This window comes from Oncorhynchus mykiss, chromosome 23 (assembly GCF_013265735.2).
Source record: "Oncorhynchus mykiss isolate Arlee chromosome 23, USDA_OmykA_1.1, whole genome shotgun sequence".
In the NCBI taxonomy this organism is placed as follows: domain Eukaryota; kingdom Metazoa; phylum Chordata; class Actinopteri; order Salmoniformes; family Salmonidae; genus Oncorhynchus; species Oncorhynchus mykiss.
In genome coordinates this window covers 3055475-3071457 of record NC_048587.1, presented here as the reverse complement: position 1 = coordinate 3071457, position 15983 = coordinate 3055475, and the positions used below count along the sequence as shown (strand labels likewise).

Below are 15983 nucleotides of genomic sequence, written 5' to 3'. Positions count from 1 at the left end.
GTTTTGAAAGGTGCTAAAGCAAACAACCAAAAACCACCAAGAAACACAACAAAAAAAACTATCAAATTGTCTGCATGGAGAGAGTCTCCTCCATGAATGGGGAAGTGGTGTATTTATCCTGGGAAACACCTGGGCCCAGGTGTTTCCCATGTAGCTGACGACCCTCCCAACTCCGCCCACCAGCATCCTAATAAGGGAACAACAAAGAGAGAATACGGCAGACAGAGTGGGAGGGTCGTCACACTATGATGACACCAAATGATGACCACCAATCAGAGACCACTATGATGACACCAAATGATGACCACAGGTCAGACACCACTATGATGACACCAAACGATGACCACCAATCAGAGACCACTATGATGACTCCAAATGATGACCACAGCTCAGACACCACTATGATGACACCAAATGATGACCACCAATCAGAGACCACTATGATGACACCAAATGATGACCACAGCTCAGACACCACTATGATGACACCAAATGATGACCACCAATCAGAGACCACTATGATGACACCAAATGATGACCACAGGTCAGACACCACTGTGATGACACCAAATGATGACCACCAATCAGAGACCATTATGATGACACTAAATGATGACCACAGGTCAGACACCACTGTGATGACACGAAATGATGACCACCAATCAGAGACCATTATGATGACACCAAATGATGACCACAGGTCAGACACCACTGTGATGACACCAAATGATGACCACCAATCAGAGACCACTATGATGACACCAAATGCATTTGATGGATGCTTTGTGTCTTCATCTACTCCTGTTAAGGGGAAAGTATCCAAAGGTAACTGAAAGTAATAAGATTAAGTTTAGTGAGGTTGGGTAATCTAAAGTTATTTTACAGATGACAATTTTGGACTGGTAACTTCTAACAAATAACATTTAGAAAGTAACCTACCCAGCCCTGCACACACACACACACACACACACACACACACACACACACACACACACACACACACACACACACACACACACACACACAAACACACACACACACACACACACACAAACACAAACACAAACAAACCGTCTCCATCCATGTCGATACTGCAGGCGTCTCCCTCTCCGTTGCTGTCTGTATCAGTCTGTAAAGGGTTGGGGGTGAAGGGACAGTTATCACAGCGGTCTCCAACTCCATCTCTGTCAGAGTCAAACTGATGGGGGTTGTAGTGTCCAGGGCAGTTATCCTAGGGAGCATACACACAATGGAATAAACACACACACAGAAACACACACACAAAGCTTCACCCTCACCCTCTCATCTAAGACATCGTCGTTGTCGTCATCAGGGTCACAGGCATCTCCAAGGCGATCATTGTCAAGGTCTTCCTGTCCGGAGTTTGGCAGGGCGGGGCAGTTATCCTGTTAGTCAATCACAATACAGCTCAGTTATTATATATTCAATCAAATCAATCAAATGTTATTGTAGGGGTTCTGGGCTTGACTAATTGTTCCATAACCTGTCTATTTTACATGGCCGTAAGTAGCAGTGAGCCCAGCATGGTGTTAGACACACATACAGCGCCTTGCAAAAGTATTCACCCCCCTTGATATTTTTCCTATTTTGTTGCCTTACAACCTGGAATTAAAATGGATTTTGGGGAGGTTTGTATCATTTGATTTACACCTGCCGACCACTTTGAAGATGCAAAATATTTATCATTTCTTGTTGGGAAAATGATGATTAAATGACTGAACAAATCATTTTAAATGGAACTGTAACTAAGTAAAACTTATACTCTGTTTTATTATATCTGATTAACAATATGAGTTCATAAGAAGGGATTGTGTGACACGGAGTAATTAAAGTTAATGAACACCATTCCAACTAGGAAGAAACTAATGGGTTGGGGACTGTGTAAACAAATGAGGTCGTTAACCTAGCGTTGAACCTACAGAAACTTAGCTCTGGGGTTTTTAGATAAGTCAGTGATTGCATTCCTAGGTTTTCTGTTAATTAAAACTGTCAGCTCAGTGGTGATCGATAATGTTGAGGGGTCAAAAGTTACCTGGGAGTGTGTTAGTAAGTTAGAATGAACTTTTCACCTCACTTTGTCCCGGTCGAGAGGAGGGGATTCTGTTAAAGCAATGAAATGACGTCATGATCTGTATATAAACTGTTGCTCGTGATTAAGTGGGAGCGCGCTCCGAGAATAAATTCTGTTACCTATTATTGAAAGACTGGTCTGCGTCTATTTTATGCAAACAAGAATCTTAGAAATTCTCATAAAATAGATTAAGGGTTTTCAATTGATGAAAGCACATTGGCATAATTAAATTACACTAACAGCCATCAATCATTCCTTCAATTCTGACCAGTTTCCCAGTCCCTGCCGATGAAAAACACCCCCACAGCATGATGCTGCCACTACCATGCTTCACTGTGGGGATGGTATTCTCGGGGCGATGAGAGGTGTTGGGTTTGCCCCAGACATAGCGTTTTCCTTGATGGCCCAAAAAGCTCAATTTTAGTCTCACCTGACGTGAGTACCTTCTTCCATATGTTTGGGGAGTCTCCCACATGCCTTTTGGCGAACACCAAATGTGTTTGCTTATTTTTTTCTTTAAACAATGGCTTTTTTCTGGACACTCTTCTGTAAAGCCCAGCTCTGTGGAGTGTACGGCTTAAAGTAGTCCTACGGACAGATACTCCAGTCTCCGCTGTGGAGCTTTGCAGATCCATCAGGGTTATCTTTGGTCTCTTTGTTGCCTCTCTGTTTAATGCCCGCCCTCCTTGCCTGGTCCGTGAGTTTTGGAGGACGGCCCTCTCTTGGCAGGTTTGTTGTTGTGCCATATTCTTTCCTTTCTAACCATGACAGCTAACCATGGTCCAGGGATAGCTAGGAGACAGCTAGCTGCGGTCCAGGGATGGCTAGGAGATAGCTAACCACGGTCCAGGGATAGCTAGGAGACAGCTAACCATGGTCCAGGGATAGCTAGGAGACAGCTAACCATGGTCCAGGGATAGCTAGGAGACAGCTAACCATGGTCCAGGGATAGCTAGGAGACAGCTAACCATGGTCCAGGGATAGCTAGGAGACAGCTAACCATGGTCCAGGGATAGCAAGGAGACAGCTAACCACGGTCCAGGAATAGCTAGGAGATAGCTAACCACGGTCCAGGGATAGCTAGGCCAGTCCAATAATAATAATAATACATACAAAAGCCAATCCCATTCTCTCACTCCTGTGACCAATTACTGACTGTCCCTCTCAGCACCTTGCCTAGTGTATGCTGCTCCCCAGTGGTGGGACGTGGAAGTGTTCTGTCTATCTGTACACACATCTGCCATCCCCTTCCACAACGGCCTAGTAAACTCCAAACCTACTTGATGGTAATAGTGCTCACTGTTGCCCCTAGTGGCAGGTTTAAAAGGTATCCCCCTACATCCTCGGTACATAGACGGACGTCCTATTTCGAAGTGAATCTTAAGCGTATACAGTTGTGTGTGTCTATGAGTTATGTGTGTGTGTGTATGAGTTGTGTGTGTGTGTGTGTGTGTGTGTGTGTATGAGTTATGTGTGTGTGTGTATGAGTTATGTGTGTGTGTGTGTGTGTGTGTGTGTGTGTGTGTGTGTGTGTGTGTGTGTGTGTGTGTGTGTGTGTGTGTGTGTGTGTGTGTGTGTTATGTGTGTGTGTATGAGTGTGTGTGTGTGTGTGTATGAGTTATGTATGCGTGTGTGTGTGTGTGTGTGTGTGTGTGTGTGTATTAGTTATTTTTGTGTGTATGAGTTATGTGCGTGTGTGTGTATGGGTTATATATGTGTGTATGTGTATGAGTTATGTATGTGTGTGTGGGGGGTGGGTTGTGTGTGTGAGTGAGTGTGTGAGTGATGCTTTATGTGTGTGAGTGTGTGATGCATTTATGTGTGTGTGTATGTGAGAGTGTGTGAATGAGTGATATGTTATGTGTGTGTGCCTGGGTGTGTGCCTAATTGTGTGTTAGTGTGTACCTGTAGACAGTGGTAGGTTGTGTTGTGGTGGCAGGGAAGGATATGATTGGGCCAGCCATCTAGGTCAGAATCTTCAGTACACAGGAAGCCGTCCCCAGCGAAGCCAACGCCACACACACACTGATACACAGTTTCAGACGCCACGCCCAGGTACACACACTCCGCATGCTGACTGCAACGGTGTGTATTATCTTTACAGGGGTTGTGGGGCTCACAGACCTAAACACAGAAACACACTTATAATTACAACACACACTTACAGTCAAAACACACACACCACACCACCCCACACCACACACACCACACACCACACCACCCCACATCACACCACACCACCCCACACCACACACCACACACACCACACCACACCACACACCACACCACCCCACCACACCACACCACACCACCACACCACACACACACACACACCACACACACCACACCACACCACACTACACACCACCACACACACCACACCACACTCCACACCACCACACCACACACCACACCACCCCACCCCACACCACACCACACACCACACATCACACCACTCCACACACACCACACCACACCCCACACCACACACACCACACCACACCATACCACACACCACACCACACCACACACCACACATCACACCACTCCACACCACACACACCACACCACACTCCACACCACACACCACACTCCACACCACACACCACACTCCACACCAAACCACCACACTACACACCACATCACCCCACACCACACACACCACACCACACCACCCCACACCACACACACCACACTCCACACCACCACACCACCACACACACCACCACACCACCACACACACCACACCACACTCCACACCATACCACACCATACACCACACACCACACCACACTCCACACCACAGCACACACCACACACACCACACCACACACCACACCACACTCCACACCACACCACACTCCACACCACCACACCACCACACCACACACCACACCACACACCACACCACACCACACACACCACACCACACACCACACACACCACACCACACACCACCACTGGCCTGTTTGGTGTTGTTGGCGTCTTCCAGTCCGAGACCGTAGGGTTGGTTGCCGTGATATCGGGGGGGGCAGGGGAGACAGTGGAACCCTGGGTCTGTGTTCACACACTCGGTCACACACACACCCTGCAACACACACTACAGGAGAGAGGTTACACACACCCTGCAACACACACTGCAGGAGACAGGTTACACACACACCCTGCAACACACACTACAGGACAGGAGAGAGGTTACACACACACCCTGCAACACACACTGTAGGACAGGAGAAAGGTCACACACACCCTGCAACACACACTGTAGGAGAGAGGTTACACACACACCCTGCAACACACACTACAGGAGAGAGGTTACACACACACCCTGCAACACACACTACAGGAGAGAGGTTACACACACACCCCGCAACACACACTACAGGACAGGAAAGAGGTTACACACACACCCTGCAACACACACTGTAGGACAGGAGAAAGGTCACACACACTCTCCAACACACACTGCAGGAGAGAGGTTACACACACCCTGCAACACACACTACAGGAGAGAGGTTACACACATCCTGCAACACACATTGTAGGAGAGAGGTTACACACACACCCTGCAACACACACTGCAGGAGAGAGGTTACACACACCCTGCAACACACACTACAGGAGAGAGGTTACACACATCCTGCAACACACACTACAGGGGAGAGCACACACCTGGCAACACACACTGTAGGACAGGAGAAAGGTCACACAGACCCTGCAACACACACTAGACACACTACTCACACAGAGATAGAGGTTGTGTGTGTGTGTGTGTGTGTGTGTGTGTGTGTTTGTGTGTGTGTGTGTGCGTGCGTGTGTGTGTATTTACTTCATCCTGGTCTTCACAGACAGAGCCATTTCCATGGTAACCCAGTGGACAGGGCCCACATTCCCATGAGCCATCAGTCTCAGAGTGGCAGGAGACCCCAGGGAAGCAGGGCCTAGAAAGACAGCTGTCTACACAGAGAGAGAGAGGAAGGCCAAAGAGTATGATTGGTAGAATTGACTGTAAAATGTTAAAACAGACAAGAGCGCTCCAGTGGTAGTGGACACAAACAATGACAGAAATATAATTGAGTTCCGTAATAACCAACTCTGGACAGGTACATCACCCTTGTCTTATTCAGCCCTAATATATTCAACAATCAATCCCTAATATTCATACGGCAATAACTTCTACGCATTCTCCCACATGCTGTAGGCATACTCCTCTCTTTTCACACATGCTACTATTTAGAGATTATTTTCATTGAGAACTTGAAACCGACCATGGAGGATATGAACTTCAAGTTATTTTTGAAGACTATTCCAAAGAATGGCAGGTGAGTACAAAAAGGTATCTTTTCGCATACCACTCTTAAATCTAAAAAGAACAGTGTTGGTTTCATTCCTTCTAGTGGAATAGTTATTGTTATCCCTGACCAAGTTAGAGTTGTTTCAAGGTGCTTGGGGACCATACTGTGGACAATCTGATGAACAAGACAACCCTTGACAAACCTCCTCCACTTTGAGGAAGAGAGAGACTGACAGAGACTCCTCCACTTTGAGGAGGAGAGAGACTGACAGACTCCTCCACTTTGAGGAGGAGAGACTGACAGAGACTCCTCCACTTTGAGGAGGAGAGAGACTGACAGAGACTCCTCCACTTTGAGGAGGAGAGACTGACAGAGACTCCTCCACTTTGAGGAGGAGAGAGACTGACAGAGACTACTCCACTTTGAGGAGGAGAGAGACTGACAGAGAATCCTCCACTGTGAGGAAGAGAGAGACTGACAGACTCCTCCACTTTGAGGAGGAGAGAGACTGACAGACTCCTCCACTTTGAGGAGGAGAGACTGACAGAGACTCCTCCACTTTGAGGAGGAGAGAGACTGACAGAGACTACTCCACTTTGAGGAGGAGAGAGACTGACAGAGACTCCTCCACTTTGAGGAGGAGAGAGACTGACAGAGAATCCTCCACTTTGAGGAGGAGAGACAGACAGAGACTCCTCCACTTTAAGGAGGAGAGAGAGTGACAGAGACTCCTCCACTTTGAGGAGGAGAGACTGACAGAGACTCCTCCACTTTGAGGAGGAGAGAGACTCTTTGAGGAGGAGAGAGACTGACAGAGACTCCTCCACTTTGAGGAGGAGAGAGACTGACAGAGACTCATCCACTTTGAGGAGGAGGCTTTCAAAGTGCAAATGGTCAAGATGGGTATGTACTGGAAGTCTAAGAACAATACTAACTAATTAGTTCTGAGATGTCTGCAGTTTGTTTTTAATGATCTTGGGGGCACTATTGTACCAGGAAGAACATGCATAAAGTGGCACTGAACAAGAGCCCCTGCCAATGCCACCATTGAGATGGATCTGTATTGTTTGTTTTAGCTCTATGAATAAATTATTACACTGGATTAGTGATTTAACTACTTGGATGGCTCACATTTATCCTCCAGCTAAATCAAGACCAAGGTACTTATTGTTGGAGCCAAAGCACAGAGAGAGAATCTGGACACACATTTAAATTCACGGATAATAAAGATAAAACACCAGGTAAAAACCTAGGTTTGAACTACATTTCCAATCACACATTAGGAATGTGACCAACATAGCTTTTTTACCACATTGCCAAGGTGCGGCCATTTCTCTCTCAGACTGATACAAGGACACTCATCCATGCTTTTATTACAGCAGGCTTGACTACTGTAATGCCCTCCTGTCTTGTCTGCCCAGGAAGCCATTGGTCAACTGCAAAACATACAGAATGCTGCAGCACGGGTACTGACCAAGAACAGACGGAGAGCACACATTACACCGGTTTTAAGGTCTCTGCACTGGCTGCCTGTGAGTTTTAGAAATAATTGTAATATTCCACTATTGGTTTAAAATCAAACCACGACTGTGCACCCCAATACAGACATGCTTCTAAGTTATGTATCCAGGGCCTCCCGGGTGGCGCAGTCGTTAAGGGCGCTGTACTGCAGCGCCAGCTGTGCCATCAGAGTCCTGGGTTCGCGCCCAGGCTCTGTCGTAACCGGCCGCGACCGGGAGGTCCGTGGGGCGACGCACAATTGGCCTAGCGTCGCCCGGGTTAGGGAGGGCTTGGTCGGTAGGGGTGTCCTTGTCTCATCGCGCACCAGCGACTCCTGTGGCGGGCTGGGCGCAGTGTACGCTAGCCAAGGTGGCCAGGTGCACGGTGTTTCCTCCGGCGCATTGGTGCGGCTGGCTTCCGGGTTGGATGTGCGCTGTGTTAACCTTTCTGATCTCCCCATCCCAGATCCGGGTTCGTGAATACAGACTCAAGCTCATTACCATAACGCAACGTTAACTATTCATGAAAATCGCAAATGAAATGAAATAAATATGCTAGCTCTCAAGCTTAGCCTTTTGTTAACAACACTGTCATCTCAGATTTTCAAAATATGCTTCTCAACCATTGCAAAACAAGCATTTGTGTATGGCTAACGTAGCATTTAGCATTAGCATTCAGCTGGCAACATTTACACAAAAAAACAGAAAAGCATTCAAAAAAATCATTTACCTTTGAAGAACTTCAGATGTTTTCAATGAGGAGACTCTCAGATAGCAAATGTTCAGTTTTTCCTGAAAGATTATTTGTTTAGGACAAATCGCTCCGTTTTCTGCGTCACGTTTAGCTATGAAAAAACCCCTGTATCCAGGATTGTGTAAATCTATCAGCAAGCTCATTAGCATAACACAACGTTAACTATTTATGAAAATCGCAAATGAAATGAAATAAATATGCCATCTCTCAAGCGTAGCCTTTTGTAAACAACACTGTCATCTCAGATTTTCAAAATATGCTTCTCAACCATAGGAAAACAATAATTTGTGTAAAAGTAGCTAGCTAGAGTTAGCATTTCGCGTTAGCATTTAGCGTTAGCATTAGCGTTAGCATCCAGCACGCAACATTAACAAAAACATAAAAGCCTTCAAATAAAATCATTTACCTTTGAAGAACTTCTGATGTTTTCAATGAGGATACTCTCAGTTAGATAGCAGATGCTCAGTTTTTCCAAAAAGATTCCTTGTGTATTAGAAATAGCTCCGTTTTATACATCACATTTGGCTACCAAAAAAAATCCATAAATTCAGTCCTCAAAACGCAAACTGTTTTCCAAATTAACTCCATAATATCGACTGAAAACATGGCAAACGTTGTTTAGAATCAATCATCAAGGTGTTTTTCACATATCTCTTCATTGATACATCGTTCTTGGACACATGCTTTCTCCCCTGAATCAAATGGTAAAGTAGAAGCAGCTGGCAATTGCGCACCGAATTCGACGCAGGACACCAGGCGGACACTTGGAAAATGTAGTCTCTTATGGTCAATCTTCCAATGATATGCCTACAAATACGTCACAATGCTGCTAAGACCTTGGGCGAACGACAGAAAGTGTAGGCTCATTCGTTGCGCAATCACAGCCATATAAGGAGAGAATGGAAAACAGAGCTTCAGAAATTCTGCTAATTCCTGGGTGATGCATCATCTTGGTTTCGCCTGTAGAATGAGTTCTGGGGCACTTACAGACAAAATCTTTGCAGATTCTGAAACTTCAGAGTGTTCTTTCCAAAACTGTCAAGAATATGCATAGTCGAGCATCTTTTCGTGACAAAATATCGCGCTTAAAACGGGAACGTTTTTTATCCAAAAATGAAATAGCGCCCCTAGAGCTCTAACAGGTTAAAGAAGCAGCGGCTTGGTTGGTTGTGTATCGGAGGACGCATGACTTTCAACCTTCGTCTCTCCCGAGCCCGTACGGGAGTTGTAGCGATGAGACAAGATAGTAGCTACTACAACAATTGGATACTACGAAATTGGGGAGAAAAAGGGGTAAAATTCACAAAAAAAAAAAAAAAAAAAAAAAAAAAAAAGTTATGTATCCAGTAGGTCCCTCAGGTCCTCTGGCACTGGCCTATTAACTATCCCAAAGCCTAGGACCAAGAGGCATGGAGAGGCAGCCTTTAGTTACTATGCCTCCACCCTCTGGAACAGCCTGCCAGAGAACCTGAGGGGGACCAAGAGGCATGGAGAGGCAGCCTTTAGTTACTATGCCTCCACCATCTGGAACAGCCTGCCAGAGAACCTGAGGGGGACCAAGAGGCATGGAGAGGCAGCCTTTAGTTACTATGCCCCCACCCTCTGGAACAGCCTGCCAGAGAACCTGAGGGGGACCAAGAGGCATGGAGAGGCAGCCTTTAGTTACTATGCCCCCACCCTCTGGAATAGCCTGCCAGAGAACCTGACCGGGACCGAAACTGTGGAAACTGTGGAGATCTTAAAACACACATTTTTCACTTTGCTTTTCCTCAGGGTGCTTTTTAGTCGTTCAGTTTTTATTGTCGTTCAGCCTCTGAGAATACCGAATACGGTGACTGTGTAACGATTAATAACAAATACAGTGACTGTGTAACGGTTTTCTTGAAGTGAAGGAGAGGCGGATCAAAACGCAGCGTGGTGGTTATTCATGGTTCTTTAATATAGACACTATACATGAATAAACTAACAAAACAAGAAATGTGAAAAAACCAAAACAGCCCTATCTGGTGCAAACACAGAGACAGGAACAATCACCCACCAACAAACAGTGAAACCCAGGCTACCTAAGTATGATTCTCAATCAGAGACAACTAATGACACCTGCCTCTGATTGAGAACCATACTAGGCCGAACCATAGAAATACCCAAAACATAGAAAAACAAACATAGACTGCCCACCCCAACTCACGCCCTGACCATACTAAATAATGACAAAATAAAGGAAATAAAGGTCAGAACGTGACAGTACCCCACCCCCAAAGGTGCGGACTCCGGCCGCAAAACCTTAACCTATAGGGGAGGGTCTTGGTGGGCGTCTGTCCGCGGTGGCGGCTCTGGCGCGGGACGCGGACCCCACTTCACCATCGTCTTAGTCCGCCTTATTGTCCACCTCCGTGGCTTTCTAAACATGGCAACCCTTCTCAATGACCCCACTGGACAGAGGGGCAGCTCGGGACAGAGGGGCGGAAGCTCTGGACAGAGGGGCAGGGGCTCTGGGCTGAGGGGCTCTGGCGCCTCTGGGCTGAGGGGCTCTGGCGGCCTCTGGCTGACTGGCGGCACTGGCGGCTCCTTGCAGACTGGCGGCACTGGCGGCTCCTTGCAGACTGGCGGCACTGGGAAGACTGGCGGCTCAGGCGGCGCTGGGCAGACGGGCGGCTCAGGCGGCGCTGGGCAGACGGGCGGCTCAGGCGGCGCTGGGCAGACGGGCAGCTCAGGCGGCGCTGGGCAGACGGGTGGCTCAGATGGCGCTGGGCAGACAAGAAGCTCCGGCAACGCTGGAGAGGAAGGCTCTGACAGCGCTGGACTGAGGAGCTCTGGCGCCTCTGGAATGAGGAGCTCTAGCGCCTCTGGACTGAGGGGCGGGAGCTCTGGCAGCGCCGAACAGGCGGGAGACTCCGGCAGCGCTGGAGAGGCGAGGCGCACTGTAGGCCTGATGCGTGGTGCTGGCACTGGTGGTACTGGGCCGAGGACACGCACAGGAAGCCTGGTGCGGGGAGCTGCCACCGGAGGGCTGGTGCGTGGAGGTGGTACTGGGTAGACCAGACCGTGCAGGCGTACTGGAGCTCTTGAGCACCGAGCCTGCCCAACCTTACCTGGTTGAATGCTCCCGGTCGCCCTGCCAGTGCGGTGAGGTGGAATAGCCCGCACTGGGCTATGCAGGCGAACCAGGGACACCATGCGCAAGGCTGGGGCCATGTAAGCCGGCCCAAGGAGACGCACTGGAGACCAGCTGCGTAGAGCCGGCTTCATGGCACTTGGCTCAATGCTCACTCTAGCCCGGCCGATACGCGGAGCTGGAATGTAGCGCACCGGGCTATGCACCCGCACTGGGGACACCGTGCGCTCCAAAGCATAACACGGTGCCTGCCTGGTCTCTCTAGCCCCCCGGTAAGCACAGGAAGTTGGCGCAGGTCTCCTACTTGGCTTCGCCATACTCCCTGTGTGCCTCCCCCCAAGACATTTTTGGGGCTGACTCTCGGGCTTCCGTCCGCGTCGCCGTGCTCGTCTCTCCAACTCCATTCTCCTATAACCTTCTTCGCACTGCTCCAGCGAATCCCAGGCGGGCTCCGGCACTCTCCCTGGGACGACCGCCCACCTGTCTATTTCCTCCCACGTCGTGTAATCCAGACTTTGTTGCTCCTGCTGCCGCTGCCTTTCACCACGCCGCTTGGTCCTGTTGTGGTGGGTGGTCCTGTAACGGTTTTCTTGAAGTGAAGGAGAGGCGGACCAAAGCGCAGCGTGGTGGTTATTCATGGTTCTTTAATATAGACACTATACACTATACATGCACAGAGACAGGAACAATCACCCACCAACACACAGTGAAACCCAGGCTACCTAAGTATGATTCTCAATCAGAGACAACCAATGACACCTGCCTCTGATTGAGAACCATACTAGGCCGAACCATATAAATACCCAAATCATAGAAAAACAAACATAGACTGCCCACCCCAACTCACGCCCTGACCATACTAAATAATGACAAAACAAAGAAAATAAAGGTCAGAACGTGACAGACTGACTATTAAAACCTACCCAAACCAGAAACCGTGGATAGACGGCGGCATTCTCGCAAAACTGAAAGCACGAACCACCACATTTAAACCATGGAAAGGTGACTGGGAATATGGCAGAATACAAACAGTGTAGTTATTCCCTCTGTAAGAAAATAAAACATGTCAAATGTCAGTTCAGAGACAAAGTGGAATTGCAATTCAACGGCTCAGACACGAGACGTATGTGGCTGGGGGCATAGTACCTAAAGGCAGACAATCACAGACTACAAAGGGAAAATGTGCCACGTCGGACACCGACGTCTTGCTTCCGGACAAGATAAACAACTTCTTCGCCCGATTTGAGGATAACACAGTGCCACCGACCGCTACCAAGAACTGTGGGCTCTCCTTCTCCGTGGCCGATGTGAGTAAGACGTTTAAGCATGTTAACACTCGCATGGCTGCCGGCCCAGACGGCATCCATAGCCGCGTCCTCAGAGAATGCGCAGACCAGCTGGCTGGAGTGTTTACGGGCATATTCAATCTCTCCCTAAACGTGTCTGCTGTCCCCACTTTCTTCAAGATGTCAACCATTGTTCCTGTACCCAAGAAAGCAAAGGTAACTGAACTAAATGTCTATCGCCCCGTAGCACTCACTTCTGTCATCATGAATGCTTTGAGAGGCCAGTTAAGGATCATATCACCTCTACCTTACCTGACACCCTAGACCCACTTCAATTTGCTTAGATCCACAGACGATGCAATCGCCATCGCACTGCACACTGACCTATCCCATCTGGACAAGAGGAACAAGAGGAACAAGAGGAATACCTATGTATAATGCTGTTCATTGACTATAGCTCAGCATTCAACACCATAGTACCCTCCAAGGTCATCATTAAGCTCATGGTCCTAGGTCTGAACCCTGCCCTCTGCAACTGGGTCCTGGACTTCCTGACTGTCCGCCCCAGGTGGGGAAGGTAGGGAGCAACAACTCCACTTTGCTGATCCTAAACACAGGGACCTCGCAAGAGTGCATGCTCAGCCCCTTCCTGTACTCTCTGTTCACCCATGGCTGCGTGGCCACACACGCCTCCAACCCAATCATCAAGTTTGCAGATGACACAACAGTAGTGGGCTTGATTACCCACAATGACGAGACAGCCTACAGAGAGGAGGTGAGGGCACTCGAAGTGTGGTGTCAGGAAAACAACCTCCCACCAAACATCCACAAAACAAAGCAGCTGATTGTGGAATTCAGGAAACAGCAGAGGGAGCAGCCCCCTATCCACATCGACGGGACTGCAGTGGACAAGGTGGAAAGCTTCAAGTTCCTAAGCGTACACATCACTGACAACCTGAAATGGTCCACCCACACAGACAGTGTGGTGAAGTAGGCGCAAAAGCGCCTCTTCAACCTCAGGAGGCTGAAGAAATTTGCCTTGGCCACTAAAACCCTCGTAAACTTTTACACATGCACAATTGAGAGCATCCTGTCAGGCTGTATCACCACCTGGTATGGCAACTGCACCGCCCGCAACCGCAGGGCTCTCCAGAGGGTGGTGAGGTCTGCCCAACGCATCACCGGGGGCAAACTACCTGCCCTCCAGGACACCTACACCACCCGATGTCACAGGAAGGCCAAAAATATCATCAAGGACATCAACCACCCGAGCCACTGCCTGTTCACCCCGCTATCATCCATAAGGCGAGGTCAGTACAGGTGCAGAGACTGAAAAACAGCTTCTATCTCAAGGCCATCAGACTGTTCAATAGCCATCACTAGCACATTAGAGGCTGCTGCATATATACATAGACTTGGAATCACTTTAATAATGGAACACTAGTCACTTCAATTACGTTTCAATAATGTTTACATACAATCAATCAATTAAATGTATTTATAAAACCCTTCTTACATCTTACATACAGCTTTACTCATCTTATATTCTATTCTATTCTTCTGTTCTACTGTATTTTAGTCAATGCCACTCCGACATTGCTCGTCCTAATATTTAAATATTTCTTAACTCTATTCTTTTACCTTTGGATTTGTGTGTATTGCTGTGAATTGTTAGATATTACTGCACTGTTGGAACTAGGAACACAAGCATTTAGTTAGATATTACTGCTCTGTTGGAACTAGGAACACAAGCATTTAGTTAGATATTACTGCTCTGTTGGAACTAGGAACACAAGCATTTAGTTAGATATTACTGCTCTGTTGGAACTAGGAACACAAGCATTTAGTTAGATATTACTGCTCTGTTGGAGTTAGAAACACAAGCATTTAGTTAGATATTACTGCACTGTTGGAGCTAGGCACACAAGCATTTAGTTAGATATTACTGCACTGTTGGAGCTAGGAACACAAGCATTTAGTTAGATATTACTGCACTGTTGGAGCTGGGAACACAAGCATTTAGTTAGATATTACTGGACTGTTGGAGCTGGTTACACAAGCATTTAGTTAGATATTACTGCTCTGTTGGAACTAGGAACAGCAGCATTTAGTTAGGTACTACTGCTCTGTTGGAGCTAGAAACACAAGCATTTAGTTAGGTACTACTGCTCTGTTGGAGCTAGAAACACAAGCATTTAGTTAGATATTACTGCACTGTTGGAGCTAGGCACACAAGCATTTAGTTAGATATTACTGCACTGTTGGAGCTAGGAACACAAGCATTTAGTTAGATATTACTGCACTGTTGGAGCTGGGAACACAAGCATTTAGTTAGATATTACTGGACTGTTGGAGCTGGTTACACAAGCATTTAGTTAGATATTACTGCTCTGTTGGAACTAGGAACAGCAGCATTTAGTTAGGTACTACTGCTCTGTTGGAGCTAGAAACACAAGCATTTAGTTAGGTACTACTGCTCTGTTGGAGCTAGAAACACAAGCATTTAGTTAGGTACTACTGCTCTGTTGGAACTAGAAACACAAGCATTTAGTTAGGTACTACTGCTCTGTTGGAGCTAGAAACACAAGCATTTAGTTAGGTACTACTGCTCTGTTGGAGCTAGAAACACAAGCATTTAGTTAGGTACTACTGCTCTGTTGGAACTAGTTTTCACACCCTGGCCTTTGTTATCTGTGTTTTCTTTATTATTTTCGTTAGGCCAGGGTGTGACATGGGTGATTTATTGTGTGTCGTCTTGTCTAGGGGTTTATTCGATTTATGGGGTTGTGTTCAGTGTAGTTGTCTAGGTAGGCCTATGGTTGCCTAGAGTGGTTCTCAATCAGAGGCAGGTGTTTATCGTTGTATCTGATTGGGAACCATATTTAGGCAGTCATATTCTTTGGGTATTTTGTGGGTGGTTGTTTCCTGTCTCTGTGTTCTCT

General features: G+C 47.4%; 1 protein-coding gene across 1 annotated transcript in view; it reads right to left on the bottom strand.

The window, feature by feature from the left end:
* Positions 1–15983, bottom strand: part of LOC110518782 (thrombospondin-2) — a 56775-nt gene that overhangs the window by 22805 nt on the left and 17987 nt on the right. Inside the window, exons 9-13 of the mRNA XM_036960187.1 lie at positions 5922–6049; positions 5058–5192; positions 3998–4216; positions 1299–1406; positions 1072–1231 (exon numbers count right to left, since the gene is read on the bottom strand). Of these exons, the coding sequence (XP_036816082.1) occupies positions 1072–1231; positions 1299–1406; positions 3998–4216; positions 5058–5192; positions 5922–6049 (750 nt within the window). The remainder of the gene's footprint in view (positions 1–1071; positions 1232–1298; positions 1407–3997; positions 4217–5057; positions 5193–5921; positions 6050–15983) is intronic.